Genomic DNA, 26485 nt, shown 5'->3' on the forward strand with positions numbered 1-26485 from the left:
TCTCTGGGCTCAAGGAGCTATGCAAATACGAGTTCCTCCAGTTTTTACTTTGTTTTCCTCTAACACCCCTCCCACAACCCCCCACAACCCATCCCCTTTCCTCCACATCCCATTGTTCTGACTACTTCTTCTCCATCTCGTGTAGACTACATGACAGAGCCTCGCCTTCCCTCTTGTTGTTCCTTCTCTCTCCAGGGTAGAGGGAGAAATGATAAAAGCTATTTACAAGTAACTGTAGGCAACAGTAGGAATCCAACACTTGGGAAAAAAGATCTTTTCTCTTTTTTTAAACTTTGTTTTCTTTGATGGCAGAGTCATTTGTGATGCTGCGCGATGAACTGTAGCACTGTGTAGTGCAGTCCTGAGTGACAATTTAAGGGGAGACTGAAGCGCTTTTAGAGACTTTGACTGTGCCAACTTCTGCAGATTGTGCTTGGCTTTTGTGTTCTTGAAACGGAAGCAAGACACTAGTCCTGCTTGGCACGTGCTGAGTGGGAAACAGATAATGCCTCAGTACATAAGAAACATGCTGCAACTATTTAGAAGGCTTCTGAAGCTTTCACTGTACAAAACAAGAGGACAACCCCCCCCCCCCCCTCAAACATGGATACTGTTTTCTGGGCTAAAGCTGATTGACCAGTTTCTAAAGATTTCACCTTTATGTCTAAATCTGGTTGAGAGTAAAATGCAATATTTTCAGGATATTAAAAGAGAGTCAATTCAGTATAATTTCAACCATTCACTAACATCACCCTCTGTGCATTCCTCTTGATTACAGGTGTAAAAATGTCTACATTAGTAACATTATCACAGCAGTTTGTAAAAACCTGTTCATGCTATTTATCTACTTTCATACACATTTTGTACTCATTATGTGTTGCATGGGGATCTTTTCTCAACCTTTTGTTCTTGCGTGTTAGGTTAGCTGGTTAGCACCATTTCTTTAGAGCTGGACAGTTTGGGGTCTAAATCTGCTGGACATCTGACATGTTTGCAAAAGTATCGAGGAAAAAAAAGTGTCCTTTCACTTTTCAAGCAAACGTAGGCGTTCAGGGATCCAGTGAAGTCATCCTTAGCGTCTTTGCATTGCTGGGTTGGTAGCTGTGTGCTTGTGTTCTGGTATTAGCTATAAATCCATCAGCTTGTGGTCCATTTCTGAGCGCTATTACAAGGCCTGGAGAAATATGACTGTTATACACGTTGAGATTTATAAAGCCCAACAAAGACGTCCATGTCGGTGCCACTGGAAACACTGGCACGACAGCCGTGATGAATCTCACTCTTTCTCTCTGTTTCCATCTTGTATGCTGATCATCCTTTTTCTATTCAGCCGACTTTAATTGCACGCTCTCTTTTTTCTCCGGACTCTACTTGCCATGCATTACCCGCTGCCCCCCCACCACCCAAACCCCTTTTATGCGAACAATCTCCAACCCGGCCACCCCTGTTTCCTCTTTCTGCCTTGATTGATTCTCACCTTTTCATTCTTGCCGTTCACCTCATTAACAGAGCCCCGTCTGCAGCTGGTTCCTTTTTTTGCCTCCCACTCCTTCCTACGTCGGAACCCCCGTGCCCCTCCTCACTTCCTGTCCTGTTGTCTCTGAAGCAACGGTCAACTCCGATTCTGCCAAACCCCTTCGATGTGCTGTAATTAGTACAGAGAATAATGGAGTAATAGAGAGGGATCTTCATTAGGTAAGGTGGAATAAGAGGGCGCCACTGCCATTCATCTGTCCATCTGTCCATCCATCCATCCGTTCTTGAGTTTAATCAGTGGAACACAATGAAATGTCACCTATTCCCAGATGAAGCCACTGGAGAGAGGCAGTGGTGCTGGCACAAAGCATTTGGGACACGGTGGCATCTGTAGTACTGGCCCTTTAAGGCCTCTCACTCCCTGGTTGTTGCTAATTTGGCCTCCCTAGGAATCAGGTTGTAAGAATATTTATTTATTCATGTTAATGTACAGAGGTTTACCAAACACGCTGTCCTTTATTAGTTTTCCGTCTGAAGAATCTTTGCTTTCCTGCGCGTGTGTATACATGTCCATGTGCATGTCTGGTCCTTGCTTAGGGATGCTCACTGATATCAATAAGTGTGTTATTTAAACACTTTGTACACTATCAGGTACTAGTACTACAATGGAGGTTTTCCATTATCTGTTTCTAAACAGTTGAGATCCTGTGTAAAATGTTAATATAAACTGAATGCAGTGATTTGCAAATCTCATAAAGCTGTTTGTTATTCACAAACATTTTTTTTTAATGTTGAAACTGAGACATTTGACTATTTCATGAAATAGTAAAGCTATATCATATAGAATGGCCACACACTAGGCATTCACTACAGATAAATAATTATCACCTAAAATTAGAATAAAGAATCAGTGATGCACAAGAACTACACATTCTTCACACTGACATGGTTAGAAAGTCTATTTGTTATTTAAACAGCTTTATTTTAAACCCTGGCTCGTTGAGGACCTGTGAGACTGTACCTGACCACTTACTTAGGTTTGCCAAAAATCCACAACGTAATCCACAATATTTACCAATGAGATACACAAACCTCTGCGCAGTAATCACTGCTATTGATCCGTGCATTGTAACAGATCCATTAAAGTGATTTTGCCCTACTCGGTCATAGAAATTTAAACTAATGCTCCTTTCACATGCATAGCTGGAAAATGTGATCACATATGCACTGATATGGTTAGGAGATTTGTTTGTTATTTAGACAGCTTTATTCACTTCTGTAGGTCTGCACCCAGGGTTTTGTCCTCTTTACTGTGAAGAGGTTAGTACTCAGTGAAATCTTAACTTTTTTGTAATTTCCCAGATGTAGTCTTCTTCTTTTGGGTGACCACCAGAGTGAATCGTCTGCATTCGTTTGGCATTGGCCATTCAAACGTGTGTGATCATTTAAACACATGAAACAAAAACAATCATAAAATGAGCGGTAAATCAAATTTGTACTACAAATTTATCTAATGTAGCAAAAAAGGTCAATAACTGGACTACCATACGACACTTAACCCCGACCTTCCTGTTTCATTCAGTAAAAAAAGACCAAATTACACATCTTTTATTTTTATCTGCTGACATTTTTACATCTGGAGGAATTTAAAAAAGTTGAGCAGCTTTAACAACTTTTTAATTTCATTGGATCAAAACAGTTACCTCGTCTGCAAATTAATCAATCAATGGAAACAGCTTTATTTAATAGGGTGGTCAACAAGGAATTAAAACTCTCAATTGAAACTCACAGCAGATATGAACACAACAAAATTATACCCATTTTGATTATAGTAGCAAGAGCCAACATTGTACTTTTGGCCATTTGCAAAGCTTGGAAAGCCAAGTTATGGTTTGTAGCTATATATTGTTATTGTATATTATTGTTTTTGACCACTGGTGCACAAAATCCTGTGCACGGGTGTTGTTGGTTTTTTTTTTTTGGTTTTTTTTTTTTTGGGGGGGGGGGGGGGTTACAGTTAGTTTTACAGTTCACATAATTTGCTATTATAATTTTTCAAATAAGCAATAAGTTGCAGTTTAAAATCCATCCGTAGTTCCCGTTCAATTTGTTTCCATAGCACAAAGCAAAAGATAAACCTCTCTTGCAACTGTAGCTCGGTTAGCAAGATGGAAAACAGAACACTTATATCTCAGAAGTCTTTGAGTCTTTGAGTTATTTGACTTACTTTGAGTAAGTCTTTGAATTATTATGAACTTGTGAGTGACAGAAACATCACAATGGAATGCTAATTGTTCCCCAGTGATCACAAGAGCCTGTCAGCTGTTAAGAGCTCTACTTTAAATTTGAATAAGTCTTCGCTAGTTTTTTTTTTTTTTTTTATAATCTATTTTAAATCATGCTTTTTATTGTTTTTGTTTTTTGCAATGCAATGTCTACTTTTTAGCTCAGCTAAAGAAGCACTTTGTCCATTTTTTTGTAGGGTCTTTGTAAAGAGTGACCTAAAAACTGTGGAGCCATGGGCTGCGGGTTACGCAAGATGAAACCAGTTTCAGAGGAGAACAGTCCAGGGAAGATTTACTCCACCCTGAAGAGGCCACAGGTGGAGACCAAGGTGGGCATGGCCTACACATACCGCTACCTGGACTTCCTCATCGGCAAAGACGGTAAGACGGACAACCTTCTTTTAAATGTGTTCAAAGAAACCTTCGATCCTTTTAATTTCAGAAACCACAGCTAGAGTGCAACCCACAATATTTACCACTGAGGTACACAAATCTCTGTGCAACAATCACTGCTATTGATCAGTGTATTGTAACTGATATGTTAATGTTTTTTTTGTGCTGCTGGGCCATAACAATCTAATCTTTCACATGCACAGCTGAAATTATATGACTAGCTCAAGGCTTTTGCTGCATCATATCTCTGCATAGTAAGGGATCAGCGTGCCTCACACGTTTTCCAAGGGATTACCTGCAACAAAATACACCATTCTGTGCTCTATGTGTGATTTTCTTTACCTCCAGTACAATTAATCTGTCTAGTCCCCTTCTAAAAATAGTACAATATCAAACAGCCAGTAATAAATAAAATATATTAAGGCACAGAAGAAATCTATCACTCGTGGAATAAAAGCTGTAATTTTCATCAGCATTTTCTTGTAATGACAGTGTTAATTAGTGCTTGTTCCCTGTATAGCAACATCCATTATAATTTCTTTTCTGACAATTAGTCAGTCATGCTTTCACGTCATGCTAATGATATAGAACTTTCCAGACCAATCCATGTCAAACTTCCTGCTGGCGACCATCAATTATGGGAGGTAGGGTCCAAGCTGCTAGCAGGGGATGCAAACAAAGTAAAAGGTGGCCTGCTGCGGTGATGGACTTTTTTGTTCAAGGTCACAAAGCTGTTTCTCTTCAGCTAGTTTTACTGTGATTTTACAATGATTCAGCTGCCCTGAATGTCTGTGCTCTCCGACCTGCCTGGTGGGCTGGAAAGAAAGTGGACATGCTAACGATGAAGATTACGCCTAAAGTCAAACTGAGACTGCTTGAGCCATGGAAAGAAATATGGAAATGATTCATTTGTTTTTACAGGGTAGAATCCATATACCGATGCCCACATATTCACATAGATTCAGGCAGAAATCCCCCCGCCTCTACTTCCTATCCTAAATGAAGGTTGGTGCTGTTTCCTGAGATGCAGAGACCAAACTTCATGGTTTGGCTATTACATTGTATGTTTTGTAATGCATGTGAGGAGCACACATCTTCACTTTTGTTATGGCACGAAACGTCTACTAATAAGATGATTTGTGTGAAAACTGCTTGGATTTCAAGTAAGCGGCACAGAATTCTAGGTACAGTATTTTAAATTGAACTAGTTTTAAGCAATGAGATTACACCAGCTGCAGCTGTGGTGAGAGTACTCACACCACATCCATCTTTGACCTATCTGGTTTAACTTAACCTAAGTTAAATCAGATAAAGATAAACATTATAGGGAGTCTAAAGTGCAGGGAATGACGGCACAGGTGTCAGACTAAACCGGTCTTTAAAGTGTGTTAACAGAATCTGTCCACAGGCAGGCAGAAGGACAGAAGGACACATAGACACAATGCCACTACACTCCAAACTGCCTCTGTGGTAGTTCCCACTGCAGCAGGTGTCTCCTGAGCTGCATTTTGCTGGCATGAATCACACAGACTCACGAGATAAAGAAAATATGTGCTTAGTTACGGTGGCTGCTAAAAAACTCATTTTTACACACTTTGTTCTTCTGTTTGCGTGCTTGGTGCAAACACGTAGGCACACACACACACACACACACACACACACACACACACACACACACACACACACACACACACACACACACACACACACACACACACACACACACAATGCATATATAAATACATATATTGATATATATGTTATGGTCATCTGAGGAGACAGCATTAGTAGTCTGCACGCACACGGACAAGATTTTGGTCCTAATTAAGTGTGCAATACTAATCAAAGCATGCTAACATAACCATTATTCTTCATGCTGTTGTTACAGGAAAGTAATTTTGCTAATGCCCCCCAAAAGCAGAGCTCCCTCCTCTTTTTCAACTGCAAGGCGTACTTTTCATTTTTCAAAGACTCAGCTTTGCTTCCAGTTCACTCCCATGACATTTTGCAGCTTGCCCGCAGAATCAAAACAAAGAAACCGCACTGAAGCATACATACACCTCGGGCCGTTTAGAAGACTAATCCCACATTATTATTAGGCTATTAGTCATAACCTGGATGATACTTTTAAAAACAGATAAAACATAGGCAAATGGGTATTGTGCTTTCAATGATTAGAATCCAACTGTCAGACTCTGTGTAAACACACTCAGCCCACTGGTTTCTGTGTTGCTGGAAAAGACATTCATTTACAAAGTGTAAACTTACCTGCCGACCTGTAGCTACTGAATAGACAGACGCTGACTCCAGCGTTCAGGTGAAGGTTAATTTAACATTATATCTAGAATTAGGATTAGAATAAGGTCACACGCATAATGGAGGTCATAAAGGTTAAGGTGAGCTAATGGGGAATGAATGTGCGCAGGGACAAGGCTGTGCGTTAGTATGTATGTGTATGTACTAGGCCAGCGGAGAGTCAGGGTGCTATATATAGCTATCACTCTGTTATTTCTGCCCCTGACAGTTATAGCTAAAATGATTGCGGGAGGTGAGTTTTGGTGGGGTGGCGGTTGTTGCAGTGGAGGGGGGTGGATGGTACGGGAAGCAGGGAGATGTAGTGTGCAACGTGTTCGTCCTGGCAGTTGATTAGTCTCCATTAGTTTGTCAGGCGGACTGGACTGGATGGATGAAGGAGCCGGGGAATGTGGGCGTCCGGGGGGCAGGGAGGCTTTCTATCCTCCGTCATATGGGACCTGACATGAGGGTGGGGCTTGAAGGGGTAGCGGGAGGTGGATGGGTGCCTCCCTTTTGTTGAACTGCGTGCGTTTGTCATTGGTTCATGGCCACATTATTATCTTCAAGTATGCTCTTTAATGATGGGGGTTGGTACTTACTGTAATCAGTTTTGTCTTGCCTTATCGCTCTGTCACTGTCAGTGCGCCTCTGTCTATGTTTCTGCCTTTGTTCATCTCTTAAAATATATGTGTGTGTGTGTGTGTGTGTGTGTGTGTGTGTGTGTGTGTGTGTGTGTGTGTGTGTGTGTGTGTGTGTGTGTGTGTGTGTCTGCCGAGTTGAGCTAGGAACACATTGCATTTGAGAAATAATCCTGGGAGCACGGTCGAGTGTCTGAATCACTTCATGCATCAGCAGATTTTCAGGCTGAAGGGTTAGTGTGTTACTCATGGCTGTAATTACCTTGTAGCATGTATGTAAGTGTAGGCAATGATTCATGTGTCTGGCCTTTTCTCCAGGAAACCTGTAAAATATTTAAGGCAGAGTCAAAGATTATGAATATGAAAATAGTCTGTGGTAGAGCTGTAGGGCAGGGACATAACTATGGATACTTACATTGTCAGCGCCAACAGAACATTTGTTACACTACATCTTTAGGTAATTACACATACTTTTCTTAATTAATCACTTATGACTCTTAAAATTAACTGTCTTTACTGCTCTTAAAAGGTACCCTGTGGAGTTTTCTGATGTGGGTTTCATTCCAACCCAGTATTGTACCAAAGCATGTACCAGCCCCGCCGGTCCTGCAAGGCATGCTGTAGTCTTTTTCACATGTGAATGTCTGGTGAGTCAGGTTCAAACCACGGCTAAAGAGCAGATAGTATGAAAGGAAAACGTCTGTTTGTTTTGGGCAGCGGCTACAGCGTGCAGGGGCGGGACACATTGGGCCCACTATGAATTCTCTAGACAATTACCTCGTCTGCATTTTGCACATACTTTCACTTTTTATACAATTACTGGTGAATTACTGTTTTACCGTAACTCCTTATGCTGACCATAATTCTTGGTTTGTGTAATGTATTGATTTGTGAAGCCAGCAACAAATTAAAAAGAAAAAACAATCCATCATCTCAGACTATGTGGAGATCAAACCGTCAACCCTCCAATTAGTGGACAACCCGACCTTCCACCTGAGCCACAGACACACAGACAACAATCTTGTGTTGCAAATGTATCTCTTGTGCAGTAAAAGCACTGATTATGTTTTTTTCATGAAACACTTTAAAACATTGGTTTACGATCGCCGGCTTGTCGGTTTCTCTTCCATGGTTTTGTTGTCTCGTTCCGGCGTTCGGTAGCATGTGACTGCCACTTGTTAATCAGCAGAAGAGTGAGACCATTACAATCAATGTGCACCGCATCTGCTGGATACTCACGCACAAACAAAAGAGATAAACGTTGACTTCAGTGTTACAAGTGGCCAAAATACTTGAACTCATAAGCGATTAAAGCCGCAACTGTGCTGCACTGCTCTGTCAAAATAGAACCAAAAAACCACCAACGTGTTTAACCAGGAGTCATTTATTATTTCCTGTTTGACCTCAGTTCACCTTCTTTGTCGCAGTACCTTACTGTGATCGTTTTTAAAGCAGCAGAATCAAGAATCCCGAGAAGTGCGTGCCATTTTTACCTCCCTTTCAGCTCAGTGTTACTGTAACTTTTAAGTGGCACCCTATAATGATCCCCCTGTGAGCGTTCCTCTTGTTATCTTTTGATGTCGGAAGCCGAAACTTTAAACTCAGAGTCAAATTCAGATCGTGCTGGCCTGTGCTTATCTGCTTTATCTCCAGCTGTGGTGTTCTTTTACTGTCACAGTTTACATAAAAGCTGATTTATATGTACTGTGATTTCATTAAATATGGCCTATCATTGTGTTTCACAGCTCTACAGTTTTATCCTACTAGAGTAGCTTTGCATTAACAACATGCACCTTGTTTACCCATTAGAACTAAAACAGCTGTCTGAAACAAGTTGTTTTACTTTTGCTTCCTCCTCATATGGGCCGCGTTGCTTCTGATTGGTTGCCCCTCATAAACAACATGTTTGAATAGTAGGTAGTTGGTGGTTCAGTGCCCACAGGCTGTATACACACAGAGACAACGGGAAGAAAAACTGTGCATTCACCGTTGTAACAGTGTACTTATAACTGCAGCACAGGCCTCAGGCTGCTCTTAAAAGCTGTTTCAGTCAGTTTTTTCTACTCTTGGCGCTCAGTGACATCATTGAGAGTAGATATCTTTAATATGGTCATCCTACAGTTCTGGCGTGTAAGCATCACCCACCACATGTTATAACATTTTGCTTGTGAGGGGAGAGCACTACAAAACACTGTGAAAGTCAAGTGGTGATTCAGAAACCATTATCACTGTCTGTGTGAACAAATCTGACATAAGACAAAACCTTTCTTGTGGAATAAATGTGGCAAAGACATCGGCCTCTGTGTCGCTTTTATTTTAACCTCTCTCTTCTCGAGTAAGGCCATATGCCCTCATGATGTTGAGTTTGCATTACTATGACTACTGCTCTGTGAATAATGTTTATAGTAATTGCTTGCCACGGTGTTAGATCATAGTTTTCTGCAACTCCCGCCCCAATGGCCCCTCAGGCTACTAACTGGCTACCAAATGTATGAAAATAACACCTTCTACTGCAGAAAAACGGTGATGAAAGAAAGAGTAAATCAGTGGAAAGCTCTACGTAATAAAAGCTCAGCACTAAACAGGAGCGTGATGAGTTGCTGCTGCTGCCTCATGTTTCTTTATCATTTTAAAGCATGCATTCAGCTTCATGGTCACTCTGCTGATAGCATTCAATCGCCTCTGAAAGACCTGGCAAAAAAACAAAAACAGAGAGTCTGTTTGATATTGAGATCATGACCCCACGGGGAACTGAGAGAAAGCTCGCGTTAGATGGCGTGGAAAGGAGCCATTTGACTGTGAATACAAGCGAACACACTCAGGGATGCGTGGCACGAATCTTATTTCCCAAAATGTGATTTTTGAAATGTTAAAAACATCAGGAGGAATGAAAGATTGAAAACATGCTCAATATGTTGCAGCTTTGTGGCATGTGGTCGGGAAATACTGGAGAAATAAAGATGTCGTCCTTGAAATCAAAACTGGTGAACAGGCATAAGACCATAACACGCACACACACACACACACACACAAAGGACTAGACACACCGTTTGATATCATCTCGGGAATGAGACACATCATTTATATGCAAAACCCCTGGAGCCCTGAGTCCCCTTGTTAATATGAGCTGTAGCTGTGGCGGCAGGTGAGTGACACACAGGAGTAGCTCCCTCCCGTCACTCCACTCAGATATAAGACAGAGCTGTGGGAGAGGTCAGCAGGAACGCTGCATGCCGGAGTGGCTTTCCGAGGGGAGATTAGTCCTTGGATGGCGGGGGAGCCTGGATTTATCCCCTGGCTCCCCAGCTTGAGAGGTGGAATTGAATCGCAGCTATTGGAGGGGAGAATGACATTGAAGACAGAATTCACGGTCATCTGGTTTTTACATTATATTTCCATTATATTCCCAGTGCTCAGAGTGTGGCTGTACAGCTGAAATCCAAATTGTAAATTAGATGCAGCCCAAAGTGAATTGAATCGGAAATGTATTTCTGATGGTCTGAGAAATCAAAAGGGGCAAGTGGTGATTATGTTAGGAAAATAGTGAATTTATAATCTGGACCTCCTTAAGAACAGTTCGTCTATCTCACACTGAGAGCTCCTGATGAAGGTATTCAGCGTGATTAGTGGAAAATCGTGGAATCTTCCATGAACCGCCGGCCAAACCAGCAGTGCAAATTCAGGCTTGTGTCACAGCGTCTTCTCTCTTCCTCCATCCATAGTAAGTGGCACACTTAGTGGGTGCTGCTTGTATTGTTTCGAGCCACTCAGGCAGCAAAATGCCAAGCCATCGTTTGCTGAGACAAAGATGTCAGAGCAGCATTTTAGGCGCGTGTGACAGAGCCGGAGCTCAGCAGGTTCCATTCGTTAAGCTTCAAACAGCTGCAACTGCTGACAAAGTTTTCAGCAACAGGAAACGCAGATTTCTGCCTGGTTCCTTCCTCTTTCTTCCCCCACCCCTCGCCCTCCCTCCCTGCTCAGCAGTATGTTTAAGATTAGCTTTTCTGGTAATGCTGCATACTCTGTGTAGGCTGCTACGTGTGTTTGAAGGCTTTGTTGTAGTTAACCCAGATCAGCTTCAGGTACATGATGTGTGTGTCTTTTATTTCTCTCCCTCTGCACACACATACACACATTATATATATATATATATATATATATATATATATATATATATATATATATATTAGGGGTGCAACGATACACAAAATTCACGGTTCGGTTCGGTTCGATACTTTGGTGTCACGGTTCGATATTTTTTCGATACAAAAAAATGTTCATGCCTTTTTAATTTGTCATTTATTAAAATTATAAATATATATTTTAACTCAAAAGTACAGTTTTTAAATTTAACCCTAACCCTTGTGCGCGTTTTTTATTTTGACAGCGAATGCGCACCTGCGGACCACTTATGTGCAGCCCTGGTTATTTAGCTCGTCATATTGCAGCCACAGAAATTCTTTTGTCCATGAAACCATAAAGCTGCACTTTCTTTTTGCCTTATAGTCTCATTTGTCATAACTTCTCCGTTTTGTGGTAAGCTTTTCTTTGGCTGTCACTTCTTCACCCCGACCTGTCTTATTTGGCTCAGCAGAACTAAAATATATATACTGCTACTTTTACACACGGACTCACATAAGCTCAGCGATTCTCTGCGCGATCAACCTCTCACATGTTTAAGCTTGCTGCGGGAGATTTCACTTGTCATGTTTGCATAGTAAGCTAACAATTAATAAGACGATGTCAGAGGAATTGGTGCACAAATTATCATCACTCACAGATCAGTGCTGTCATTGCAAAGTGAAAGCAAAAAAACAAGCGCAAATTCAAACGCGACTTCAATATGTCACATATTGACAGTGGCTCACCGATGCCAATGACATAATTACCCAGCTACATTTCTGAAAGAATGCAAAAGCATTGACATATATTTTTCCTACAATAGCCCGACGGGCAGGGAAGAGATAGATTTTTGTAGCCCGACTGGAAAGATCGCTAGCTCCAGGACGTCAGGCTAGCGATTTTGCAAGCCCTGTATCTGATTGAGGAATCACTCATCTTTGGAAAAGAGAGTTTATTACAGAGAAATGTCTCTTTCCAAAATAAAAGCTATACTATCCGCTTCTTCTGGGCTATATTCTCAGCAGCATAAGGAGAATCACGTGCTAACAGCTGTCTAAATGACTCGGCTAAAGTTAGTAGCATGCTTGCTTTTTTTTTGTCTGCTTCCACTTGTCTTTGCACTAGGATGATGTCGGCGTAAATGTGCAGTCATATTCGTTGTGTTCCCACTAGTGCTTTCAGGTTAATCTCGTTGAAATGACCTTAACGCCACAACACGGCAAATCTCCATTAACGAGCTACCGCCGATCGCCCCGTGCATGGGGCTAGACGGCCAACACGTTAACGAGCTAACTGCGCTAACACACTAGTTCACACCAATGTAATTAAGCATTGCATGGCACATCCAACATACTGTTTTACTTTAGTCCATGACTCGCTTACCTTCAGGGTCATACGTCACATGAAAACCAAAATAATTCCAAACGCCAGATCTGAATGAGAGTGGGGGAGGTCCATCTTGCAAGGAGAGCTTAACTTCTGTCTCGCTAGCTTGCCCTGCGCTCTTCCTCCTGACTATGCTGTCTGTGTTGAGCGCTCAGTGGATCTGCGCTCGACAGTGCAGCCTAGGCGGAGTAGTCGAACGCAGATTCACTGAGCGCTCAACACAGACAGCATCGTCAGAAGGAAAGTTGATAAAATAAATTACAAATGTTGTATTGTTCGATACATATGCGTACCGAACCGAAAGCACTGTATCGAACGGTTCAATATCGATACGAATATCGTTGCACCCCTAATATATATATATATATATATATATATATATATATATATGAACTCTGCCTCCTGACATCTGACCCACGTTAAACTCATGGACTGAACATACACACACCCACAATGGACAACTGTACCCTCAAACACAATAATAACATGGACTGAACCACCACTCACAACCACTAGCACTTTATATAGCCTCTGTAGAAACTATCTACACCCTCACTTATCTTAACTGCACTACTGTATAGCTCTGTGTAAATAATCATTCTGTACATTCGATAATCTTTAATCCTACAACTGTTTACAACTTGCATAGTTCCCATTTCTGTATAGCTGTATATCCCAGATTCTGTAAAGTTATTTATTTCATATTCTGTATAGTTTTTCATATTTATATCCTGTTCATATCCTGTACATAGCTTGTACTCACTACAGCCTGTACATACTTATAGTTATAGAATATTCACAACATACTTCATACCGTGTACATTATAACATACCATAATAGACCCATTTCTGTAATATACTCACATATCTATATTATTGCTAATATATATTGTAATATATCTATATCACTAAAGCACTTCTGGATGGATGCAAACTGCATTTCGTTGCCCTGTACCTGTGCATGTGCAATGACAATAAAGTTGAATTCTATTCTATTCTATTCTATATATATATACAAAATATTCTGCACCTGTTTTGAATCAGATTTTTTGAGCCTGCTCACTGAGTGTGTTACAGGTTTCTCAGCTGGCAGTTCTTATTGTGGGAGATGGGAGGGTAGCGAATAAAATGGGAGGTCAGAGGGCCAGAGAATAACAGAAAAAACTAAATGGAAGCAGGTGTACCATGGCAAGTGAGATTTAGAGAGGCATTTTAAAGTTTAAAAAAGCTAACGTGTGCGTGTTAGTCCCCATAGGGAAATAGTTCCTCTGCATTTAACCCATTCACCCAGTGAAGCAGTGGGCAGCCGCCAGTGCAGCGCCCGGGGAGCAGTGTGTAGGGACGGTACCTTGCTCAGGGGTACCTCAGGGTAGCCGTTCAGTGGAGTCGGACCCCCGACCTTCCGATCAGCTGCAGAGGCATCTGGATTTTTTTTAATCTAAAAATCCCAGAAGATTTATGAGATTCCAGTCATAACTGCGCTTTCTAAAAGGCCTTGTTATCAAGACCTTTCCCAGTGCTATGGCAAAATAACATATCCTGGGGCTCTTTGGGTTTTATTTTTGAGATATTAATTCTGCATGTGGGTGGGGAACCTGTGTGCGTCATCAGATGAGCAAGTGACTGTGAGCGTCTTGAAAAGAGAGGAAATGAGGGGAAGAGATAGAATCTGAGATAGGGACTGTGGGTGGTGTTTGAGGCTCCTATATGTATGTTTTTGTACATATACACATGTTGTTGGGTGACATATCTGTTCAGAGCCTCTGTGTCTTGGTCCACGTCGGGTTGTCTCGCATTTAGCTGTGTTTGCACGCGGCACAGTTTTGTCGAGGCTTCCTGTTTATTGCTTCTTCTAACGCGGCCTCTGCTGTTTTCCTGCCTGCCTGACAGACAATACACCCGAGCGCCCCCTCAAAGCTTTATTGGCTCTTATTGCCCTCTCTCTCAGATCCAATATGCCAGTATTGATTGTGTTGAAATGCAATCAGGGTCTCCACAGCAGAGGAGCAAACAATCTAAATTTAACAAAACACCTCCACTGGTCTCTGGCCTGGCCCTGGTAGCACCTCCCGAAGAGGAACAAATGTATTTATGTGTGTGAAAAAAAATAAAAAGAGGCTCTTTCATGCAGCTACAGCTATTGTTAGACAGTGAGGAGCCTTTGAAGCCACACAAGCAGAATGTACAGGAAGTGACCTTAGCCTTGACCTCAATTCCTGCCTACTTGCAACAACAGAGCGTTGCCCAGGCCAAACATGTTGTTATTCTCTCAGATCTCAGATGATAGCTATTGTATAGATGCTTAGACAAATTAGACAAGTTATCATTGTGAAAAAGTAAAGATATTGGCACTAATGATCTGAAATAAAAAAGGTTGATTTTATCTTAAGGAATGCTTATGCATTTCTCCAGTGGCTGCGAGATGATTTAATGAGCTCAAGAGGTCGGACAATTTTCTCAGCTCATGAAGGAGTCACGTGATCTCTCAGCCAAAGTGAAAACAAACAATCATCAAAATCTGAGTGATGATTTTTCTTCCAGCAGCGAGTATTTGCTCAGTGACATTACAAAGCACGGTCTCACCATTTCCGTTCTTTTTCTTAGGAAAGTGAAAATACAGCAAACACTGTGAATCACTATGATTTTTCAGCTTTATATTGAAAATCTCAGCTTTCTTCCAGCTGACATAGAAACAGTTTCAAACTTGCTTTCAGTTCAACACTGTGTCCTTCACATCAGCTTGGAATGGCTTCAGCTTTAAATAAAGTGTTGAACATTTGTTATTTTCTGTTTAATGCCATGAATGTATTTTGGAAAACAAGCAGCTAACCGAAATTCCGATTTTGAAACAAAAATTACTTATGACATTGACGGGAGCCAGCCTGCTTTTCACTGCCATCAATCACTGTATTAGAAAAGGTGTCATTTTCTGGTAGCACTTATCTGAAAATGAAATGAAAGTCTTCAGTTTTGTGATAATAGACACTGACAGGAAAACAAAGGTTGTTTTTTTCCTTCTTAGATGAGGTGTAGGTGCTGGAGCTTTTCCATCAAAAATGGAGACAGCAACACAGCACAGCGTATGTCTGGTGTTTGCTTTGGCATCAAGATAAAATTGCAATTAAGAAGCACCTTCACTTCTTGATGTCTTCAAGAGTACAGAGACTCAAAACAGCCAAATAAAGGTAAATAAACCAATGACTCTAAAAGCATATGTCAATAAAAACAGAAAACAAGAAATAAAGAGGGAAATTATACGACTAAAAAAGAGTAATACAAAGAAAAGAAACCATAAATAAGCATTTATTTTCATATTTTGGCATTTTGGCACAGTAGTTTATGTAGTGATGAATATATTTATTTCTAAATGTATTTTTCATTTTGGTAGTTGTGGCCCTCCATAGAAACAGACATTCATTAATGTACTTAACGACTGTCTGCTGGACGTAGCACAATACTCGTCCCCTCAATCCAACTTCTGGGCTTGGTTTGTGCGAGTGCTGAATCACCCGCATGGATGAAAGACAATGATTTTGACATATCCCGACAGTTCCACTGTAAATGGTTGTGGAAGTCTGTCTCCTTCTGCCAGATGTTTTCCCACTCCCATTAACCAACTTCAGCTAAAACATCCGTATCTTCTGAAGTCGTCTTGACCCTTCCCAGCGGACGTGTTAGGATTTGGAAAGCAAACGTTTTTCAAAAGCTTGTTTGAAGTTTTTACTCGTTAGAAAGAATTGGCAGAAGCAGTGCATGTTTCTGTAGCACCGCCCCTCTGCGAGACAGTTTACTCTGAAATCAGTTCTCCAGTAAGGCCTTCACTACTCATGACATCAATAAGTGAAAAAAAGCAGCTGCTTTATTTAAGTGTATTTGACAAACGGGGCGAGAACTTCACGGAAAATGTTTGCGGAGCAAAGCTGAATTGAATCTTTGCAAAGCTGATGAGAGACGGTGCCGTGAGTTACCTATCTGCGGGTACGGTGCGCTCGCAGGCCTTTAATGTGATTTCACTCTTGCCGGCACAGAGTAACAATTTGCCCGAAGCCACCGTCAAATAGGAATTGAGATGCTTCAGACCTGCTTATGTTTTCAACCCATCACATCAATGGGTGGCATTCGAAAACAGGGTGCTGATTGGGGTCGACTTGTGTGCACGTTACAGTTTGATTGCACTCACACCCACGTGGGATGCAGGGAGCGATTTGTCGGTGTGATGAATTTGCAGTCATGGGAGAGGGACGAGGGGAAAGCAATCAGAGTTCATCATCCCCAGCTGCAACATGGATGTATAATTCTGTGTTCTTCTGTGACTGAGGGCAAAAGCACACTGATTAGGTAGAGTTTACTGTATGATGATATGTGTAAACATGCTGTGCAGACACTATCACGGGCAGGGGAATGAAGGTTGCGCTCGTCACCTTTGTGCAGTTTTACCTGCGGTAGGTTTGCAGCTGAATGTCAGTTGAACGATTTACGATAATGTTCTGTATTTTTTTAAATTAAATCTCGGTTTTAAAACCATTTTGTCCAGGTTTTATGTCCACATGCACCACAGCTGTGAAAATATGTCTCATTATGTTCCTATCAAGCCGCAAAATTTATAAAAAAAACTAGAAAAATCAAATAAAGTACTAAGTATGTTGAGTGCAGGCACTGTGTTTGCTTCTTTTGACTCCTAAAAACAGAGCACGACGACTCCATCTTTCTGGACTATTACAATGTAAGGCTGCCATTTGAACGCACTGGCTTTTTGCATCCCCTTTTCAGCCCATTGTTAGAAACACAGACAAAAGACACAGACAGGTGTCAGAGTCACAGTAGGTGGTTAATTATGAAATAGATATCACACATGTATGCTCGCTCCATCATAATTATGTACGCGTCTCATATTTCGTGGATGTCTGGCTCCTCTGGTCCACCATTGTTTGCAGGGATTCAAATGACAGTGGTGGGATGCAGGTTCATATGAGGAGAGGCCACCTGTTGTACGGCAGGGCCCCCATCTGGAGGGAGATTAAGGTGCGGTTGCGGGGGTTGTCTATAATTTGACTTAATTATTTCTGTAGAGACGGGTGATGGATTAGCACTGTGTTCCTATTAGCATACGCCTGGTCTCTGGTTCCCAATGGCCCTCCAGTGCAGCCCAGTGAAAATCTCAATTGTCTAAAACCATCCATCCATATACCTCCACCTCAAAGTCTGAATGAGGATTAAATGATATATTGTCTAGTTGTTATATAAGGCTGGAACTACCTTTCTTTGGCCTGTAGTGAAGCTTTGATTTGAACTGAAATGTCTCAAGAACTCTTGAATAAATTGGTACGGACATTCATGGCCATCACAAGATGAATTACAACAACTTCGGCCATATTAAAATCCTCAAAGCTCACAGATACATTCGGTGTTGTTGAGCTGCATTTAGCTGCAGTCTTAGCTGCTACGCATATAGTGATTTAGCTAAAATGTGTACCACATGCATCAATGAATACTACAATAATGTAATTTGTGAGACAGTTAAATCATAAGCTCTTTTGACACAGCTGCACTAACATGCATGTGCAGGATGAAGTGCCTTCCAGGCTGCCTTAACGTCCAACAGATTTGAACTGTCTTTGTTTCTCCTTGCCTCGTGTTGTTCTCCTCCAAGTTTATTTTGCCAGGCTGTGAGGTGCCAGCACTGAATGATGATAGCAGAAGCAAAGCATGATTCAGATAAGATAGATGGCTGTGGCTCAGGTGGCAGAGCAGAGGGGTGTACTAAGAAGCAAGTTTGCTCTGCAACCTCAGATACTGGCTATAAAGTTTCTTTGTAAAACGTTCTCTTTCAGTTCGGTGCACGCTCACATAAAACACGAATCTGATGCACCTCTTCTGTCACACAAAATTGATCAATCAAGTGCTGCTAAACACAGACTAATAGGTCATGGAGAGTTATGAGGAAAATGAAAAAAATATTATGTTAAACTGTAATACATGCAAGAGCGGATCACAGCAAAAAAACATTCTTAATTCTTGATGTATGTATTGTATGTCTCAGTGGAGTCTCGGTGCTGCAGTTCTTTCCTAATGTTACGTGTAAAACTGAAAGTCTAAATAAAACTGGGTTATGTGTTGAGGGACAGCATACCTCACTAACCCAATGCTTTTATTTCATAGTCTACCCCTCAGGTTGGGCATAAATGTCTGGGCTTTGAAGTTCCATCCCAGCTCCGCCACATGCCAGTGTATGTAGTGTTCAGTGAACCTCAAGTCTTCTCCACTCAGAGCATCAGATAATGCTGTTCTGTCAGATCCTGTTGGTGTTGCAGAGATGTGGACAAGGGGTCTTTGTCAGTGGTGTCTTAATAATATGGGTGCTGACAGACAATGTTGCTCTTTTAAAGAGCGGCAACGTTTGCATTTGGAATACGGAGCTCACAAGTTTGTCAGTCAGCAGACTGCGGTTCGTGCCCCATTTGGGAGCTTGGTGTTTTCTACTTTGTTTTCTACTTTCAGCTGCTGGTTAGGCTTAAACACCGATAAGGAGAAGTAGAAAAAGTTAGGAATTTGGGTTAAACGGCGCCCCTTACATTAGAGCTATGCACTTAAAATTGATGCTTTACTGTGCCTTTAAATTTGGTCCAAAAGACATCATCACAGTCATCCATTCATGACAAAAGGGGAGTGAGACATCGGTCTCACTGTGGCCGGTGCATCACAGCACATCGGCCAGTGGGCATCACTTTATCTCTCTTTAGTGGCTTTGACAGAATTTGTATTTGGTGCTGTGAGGATTTGAACGGACTGCTGTGTGAATGCTTTATAGAATAGCAAAGGTGCTGTTTCAGTGCAGACAGTCTTATCATATATAAGTATAGAATAAGCGTTTAGCATGTTTCATTTTTACCATATGAAAAATAAATTCATCTCATTAAATGCCTGCAAACTATGGTGTTCCTATCAGCCTCAACTGTGCTTGTGCTAATTCGCAAGTGCCAGCTTTTTAATATTCAAATCTACAGTAAGGATGGCAGGATAGTACCTAGTAAATAGGTAGCTTAGCACAGTCACTGTTACTATGTTAGCTGTGTGAATGTTAGCATTTAGCTCAATAGAAAATGATAGTTTTCTAAGTACAGCACCTCACTGAGCCACTGAAGATGCATCAAGTAGTATCTCATTAGTTGTTAAAGGTTGGATATTGATCAGTGATGGCATTCAAGCTTAATAAATGGATGTTATCTCTCTGCCAGGAAATTAAATTTACTGAATTTTTAGTGTCAGTATAAGCAAATCATGTAACATTTGAAGAATAAGTAACTGTTGTGACAAAGAGAAAAGAAAATTAAGCAAAGTCCACCTTGGCAGTCAAACAGCAATTTGGCTTGCTTGGTGCTGCAGGTTTATCGTGCCAACTTTACAACTCAATTTACTTTGAGAGGGTTACCTGACCTGCACCTTACATAATGTAAATCACTTGGCTTTTAACCAGAACCACTTCATCTTTGTATTTCGGTTGGATTATTATACATTAATGTACGGTCTGAAGGCAGATTAAGAATAACAGGAAGAAGACGGGCGTCTCAGGTCGAAAGTGGGTTGAGTGTTTCGAGACTCGGACAGAAAAAAGCTCGGATGCAACTTTAAACTGCTCTGTTCTGCAACAAGCAGGTCACCAGAGCCCTTGTACAGTTTCACAGTCAAGAGCAATATGCAAGCCTGAAACCATTTCACACTTTGTTGTTATTTTTAGACTGACTCCGCGACTTGTAAGTGTGGAACAGACTAACGGTTGGCGGAGCCTGTTTTTACGTTTCACTGATGTTACGGCACCTTTTATCTGGTTTTTAGTGGTACTTTTTGTCCATTTCAGGTGTATTTACATTGACCAGTGTTTCCACTCTTCACCCCTCCACTCCAACAGGAAATGATTTCAGTTGTAGTTACTAACCCATGAGCTGTAGCAGAAGCGTAGCTGAGATGTCAGAGGTGAGAGAAAAATGTGACAAGTGCGTTTCTACAGGTGGAAATTCCCAGATGTTTCCCCAAATCAAGATCACAGCACATCTAGCATCAAATTGTGATGTCCCTAAAGCTACCTTTGACACTCCTACTCATACCTGCGGTACTTGTCGCAGCTCTACATTGACACTGAACCTCTCCCAGCCAGGTAGTTTGGACAGGCTTTCTCCTAGCAGAGTATCTGAAGTGACATGTCGGGTTCTTCTCCCGTCAGGGCCTCAGTAGTAATTGAGGAGGCAAAAACAGCTCTTGCTGCAGACATCAACCATCAATAGTTGAGCTGGAGGAATGTCAAGGGCTTGGGGCTTGCTGTAAGAGTGTTTTTGTGTGTGTGTGTGTGTGTGTGTGTGTGTGTGTGTGTGTGTGTGTGTGTGTGTGTGTGTGTGTGTGTGTGTGTGTGTGTGTGCGCGCTCACCAAGTGCTTCATTTTTTCCCCAGTGCCCATCTTTACTCCTGTGTTATGGTGTTACATCAGCAACGTTACTACTATTTATCAGCTGTAGTTAGTTCATAGATAAGATTTAAGACCTGTTCTCCACGGTATGTGACAGCTTAAATTGTGCAAACAAAATATAAAATAGTAAAAAGTTAACACATGGAAAGAGGCAGTTCAGAATACTTTAAATAATACACTAACAGAAGCAGCAATAAAGTGAAAAGATTAACCAATCAAAATCTTTCAGAAGTCCAGAAAGGGCGACATAAACTTAAGAGAAGAAGAAGCCAAAATGGGTAGTAAAGGTCAAGTTTCAACCTGGAATTAAAAGATGGCCATGATGGGAATGTGGCAAATGTCCTCTGGAAGTTTGTTCCACCTCTAAATGCCACTTCTCCGTGTTTATCTTGCACTCAGGGAGTAGTTCACAGCCCCTCTACCTGGTGACCAGAGAGGCTGAGAGGATTATCTGACAGTTGCCACTGACAGACTTTTAGACAAGCAGCAGGAAAAACAAGGGGTGGTGTGTGTGCATAATGACTACTTATGCATTTTATATGGAACGGTAAATGGACTGCATTTCCATATAGGGCTTTTATTCAAAGCTCTTTACAATTTGCCTCTCATTCAAGAAATTACCGCAGGGGGACAGCATGGGTCACGTCAGCCGCCAGTATATGAAAAGAAATGGTAAATTGTCCGCTTGCACATCCCTAGAGTATATTTAAGGACCAAAGATTAAATGTCCCTAAGAGCTAAAAGACTAGAATTACTGCACTGTGGTTGCACGCATCTGCCAACCAGTCAAGTAGCACTTTACATTAATGTCAATCCTGACTCGTATAACATTATAGGTAGTAACCAAAGATTAGCGTCGCATGTCCCCTTTTGTTTATGAGTTATGAGTTTGAGCGATGTAATAGAAGTGTTTTGGTAGAACACTATTAACTGCATAGACAGAATATAAAAGACTGAACTGTAAAATTAATGGAGGAGCACTTTAAATCTGCACTGAGATGGCAACTTCTCTCATTAAAAAAATTAAAAACATATGTAAGCTTATATCTGTATATAAAAATCTATGAGACAACAATGCTACACTCTAATTATCTGTGGCCTTAATAAACATTTTTCTGATGAGTTTGTGGTCTGAGTGACCAGACTGCAATCTTATTGCATGTAGCATGATGTGCATTTTACAATCTTTGGGCCTCATTAGAGTAAAAATGGAGAATAAGGCAGGATGTGCTTCCGAACGGGGCTTTCTTTGACAAGTCGCTGCAGTGTGAGTGTACTACATTTTTTTTAATGGTTTCAGAAATTTTTCTATAAAAAATATATCATTTTGGTCATAATTACTACACGGCCAAAACAACGTCTTTCTTTTCTTTTTCCTTCTTGATCTTTGAACCTTGATTCATCCTTTAGTCCAAACTTACCAGTGATTCGGATTCATTAATCATTCATGACCTCCCCTAAGTATTTTTATTTTAGGAATTTACATACAAAGAAAGAGCAGAATGTGAGGTTTTTAAAACTATTGCGCGATGGAAAAACACCGATTGCTGTAATATTTAGACACTGCTTGGTAGAGTGTTAATGATTACATTCAAAAACCTTTGACTCACAAGCACATGGTGAGATTTTCAAGCATACTGTTGCTTACTGGCCTGAGGAATCTGGGGGTAACCCTACAATTAGTCATTGAGCTGTTCTGCGTGCTGAGACATAATGCTGATGTTGCTTTTAAGATGCAGCTGCAACTTTTGTGACTGTGATTATAAGCTGTGCGACTTTGATAAATGCCAATGCAGACTGCCATGAAGCAAAACAAGTTTCACCTGAGCAACATGCACCTCTTCACGAAAATTGAAAAACATCAGAGAAGCAAATTGCAGCTTTGTAGTAAACATTTTATGCTTTTTATTTCTTTTGGTAATTTTTATTTTTATGTTGAACCTGATTAAACTTTCAAATAATAAGGTCAGGGTGTGCAAAATCTTGTCCCTGTGAACCAAAATCTCAGATGTCAGTTTTTTCAATGAACTTTTTAGTTCAGGGACGGTGCCAAGCAGTAGACAGCTGGCTTAATGGGAAGGGAAAGGGAGCTAAACCGAGAAGCTGAACTGAGCATAATAGGTTAACTACCTGGCCTAAGCCAAATGGCAGTTTTTTCTGGTGCAAGCTGCAATTCAAGTGCCATAGTGCACACTGTTTTCTCTATTGTAGACCATTAGGTCAGGTGCTGAGTAGGATAGTAGTGGCTTGTGGTAGAACTTATGGCAGTTGTTAGCTAGAGGGACATCACTCCACCTTGCTGTTGCCCATTTTAAATACAAAGTGCTGTTACTGGCCAGCAGATGCAGTTCCAAGTGTAGATGAATTGCTTACTTTTACTTGAATGTTTGCTTTCCCACTGGCAGCATACACACCAACCAGACTCTTACAGGCATAACGGTGAAAAATCCTCAGGAGCATTTTATCATACAAGACAATAAGGAGCTGATTTTCTCCTTACCAGCAGTGAATTTGGTTTTTTTTGGCTGACAGGTGACAACAGCAATAACAACAATTGTTTGCCCTGGTTGCAGCCTTCAGAGCAAATTATGCACCACAATCAGCAGCTCCAAGCATCTAATGGCAGACCCACGGTGCCACCAAAACATCCCAAGCCTGTCAGAGAGCTTAATCATCGCAGAACCTCATGTTTTAAAATTCAAATTTGCAGTCTTTTGCATTGCTAATGGAAGAACACCCCACACCCCACCCCCACCCCCAATCAAGCCGGGACGTCTTGGGAGAAAATGCTTCAAATGCAATTTGACAGGAGGCTAATGTCAGGGTGTACTGTACGGAAAAAGCCCACAACTTGTAGTTAGCAGAGAACAGGAAGCGAGAGTGGTGTGTGGCGCCTGAGTGGCGCGCTGTTGAGAACGCAGCAGTGGAGCCGTCGTGGACTTTGATCAACAACCTGCTCATTTACCGCAGCTTGTCTCTCAAGCAACGTCTCCAGGCAACTGAGGGCTGTCAGCGGAGGAGGTGGCGTCGTGCGGACAAAACGCACTCTGGAGGCCTCCTGTCAGCCAGAGGATTGGTGATGGAGGCACACTTGAGTTCCTCAGAGAAAGGGAGCGAGAGATGGAGAATGAAAGAGAGAGAAAAGATGCAGACCTTTTTCCTTTTCTATATAGAAACCTTATTACTGGCAGAACAAATTACAGGTAGTTATCCTCCGATCAAGAGATTCCATGCTTTCTCATTAAGCCGTACAGCATTCAAGTCATTTAGCGAAGGGAACAGTAGATGAATTTCACTTGGTTTTACCCCCATCTCCAGTAAAAGCTTCTCCTGGCGCTCTGGATACAGAGAAATGCTTATGTATTTAGACATTCGCCCAAATAGCCTTAAATGCTGTGTCTAGACAAAGAAAAGCAATTGCATTAACATGTAGCTGGCCATCCAGGCTATTTGTTTTTATGTTTATTTACCCAGAAACCTCTGCTGTGTGCTCTTATCCAGCAGCGCCCTTCACACTCACTTCGTTACGGACATTAAGACCTAGGATTGGTCCAGAACAACCGTAGTCTGGTGCCAGTCAGCAAAACTACCAGGGAAGCTGGCCGTTAAGAACCTTGCTCAAGGGCATCTTAACAGAAAAAAAACATGTCTAGTTTGTTTTCTACTTTGAGATTTTCCTCGCTCCTCCGGCCAAGACTTTGAATTTTTCCCCAGGGCAGATGCTCCACCAATTTTTCATTTACCATTTTCCTCCTGTTTATTCTGTGTGGTTTGATTTTTGAGCACCACAAACTGCAGGAGTCAGGATTTGAAGGAAGAAAAGTGCAGGAGAGTTTTTGCCAGTGTTTGAAATTTCAGCTATTTTTTTTTGCATTCACTCTCATGATTAACAGTATATAATCCAAATTTGTCATAATGAACAAGTGTGTTAATTAAAAGCAAAGGTCAAAGGAAAACAACTTGATTTTCATTCTGGGAATGATTTCATTAGAGCAGGAACTCATTTCTCGAATAATGCCAGACTGATATGAGTGATGTGAAAAATCAATAGCTCCCTGAAAACATGATTAACTCCTGTTTGTTTTCAGTGTAATCGTTATGCTTGAACTGGTTTAATAAAGAGCTTCATGGCTTTGGGATTCAGCACCTAGAAGCAGTTCAGCCCCACATTATTAGCGCATCTATGTCCACTCACAGCATCTAGGAAGCGAATTATTCTGTTCTGCATGCAGGTGTGATCCCATCAGTTGTGTTACTGTGAGAGTGTGAGGCGGGAGAGCGCAGGAGGTGCAAAAGCACAGACAGAGAGTGCGTCTGGTGTCTAGAAATTCTCTGTAATATAATGTGATTTTATTAGAATAACTGCGCTCCGACGTTCAGTATGTGGTCTGCTGATTAGGTGCTTCTGATTGATTCTGCGCACGTGAGCAGAAGCAGCTCAGTGATTAAGTGAGTGGTTAAGGGGCTAATAGCAATACAAAGCAGGTAAGAAAGAATGAGCTGGTAAAAGAATTAACAAGCGAGCGTAAGTAGTGATTCAAACCAGGAACTGTGCTGCCGGGCAGTGTTGCCTCAGGTAGCAAATCCACAGAGTGCGACTGGCTTTGAAGACTTTTCAGATGACAAAACACAACACAGTGGTTTATAATGCTGCGAGGAGGGATTCTACAAATTATTACTGCTCTTTCTTTTGGCTTCTTTACCAATTCAATGCAGGATTCACTGAATAAATAAATCTGTCTGCAACCACAGACAGACAGACGATCTAAACCTACCACACTGTTTCTCAGGTTTTGGCCTCCAGCTGCACTACAGCAACACTTTTTCACCAAAAAACAGTGTTTGCAGAGTGGAAGCTTCTGGAAATGCAGGCGTAACATTTTAGTAAGAAAATTAATCTAGCCTTAGCAATAAACCCAGCATGCTCTGTGTCTATGTGGTAAAAAAGTTAAGACAATAATGAACCTTTTATTGTAATCATCCGTTATATAGTCAATATAGTTTATCACCCGAGATAGGTGCTGTTATTTACTTGCATTTGTGGATTTCTGTATGTCAGCAGCAGTCCTGGAACTGCTGTTTACCAAGTTATGTGAGCTGCAGTTTTATGTCTTTTGGCATGAACAGAAAGATGTTCATGAAAACAGCACAATGAGTCCTCTGTATTTAAACACAAAGAGAACAGAGGTTTATTCAGAGTCAGCAGAGTAACTGGGCTGTACGAATCCATCACGCTGCCATATGTTGTCTGTGATGTGCCGTATTGTTGTTTGTCAAATTAAAGAGGATAAAGGAGATTTACCAAGAACTGTTTAGGTGTTTAAGTGAGGACAGGTGGTCTTTTTAGTAGTTTCAGATGTGGCCAGTTATGTAGAACACAGTCCAAGAGTCCAAACAAGTAACTGAAACCAGGAATGCTGTTGCTGCAGGAA

General features: G+C 41.4%; 1 protein-coding gene across 1 annotated transcript in view; it reads left to right on the top strand.

Annotated features, from left to right (window-relative positions):
• rftn1b (raftlin, lipid raft linker 1b) overlaps positions 1-26485 on the top strand; it is a 138709-nt gene that overhangs the window by 19322 nt on the left and 92902 nt on the right. The window contains exon 2 of the mRNA XM_085423808.1: positions 3959-4142. Within this exon, the coding sequence (XP_085279934.1) occupies positions 3995-4142 (148 nt within the window). The 5' untranslated portion in view covers positions 3959-3994. The remainder of the gene's footprint in view (positions 1-3958; positions 4143-26485) is intronic.

The sequence above is a fragment of the Rhamphochromis longiceps genome, linkage group LG11 (assembly GCF_057381845.1).
Source record: "Rhamphochromis longiceps isolate RC_006_pf linkage group LG11, R_longiceps_female_GT1.1, whole genome shotgun sequence".
NCBI classification, from domain to species: Eukaryota; Metazoa; Chordata; class Actinopteri; order Cichliformes; family Cichlidae; genus Rhamphochromis; species Rhamphochromis longiceps.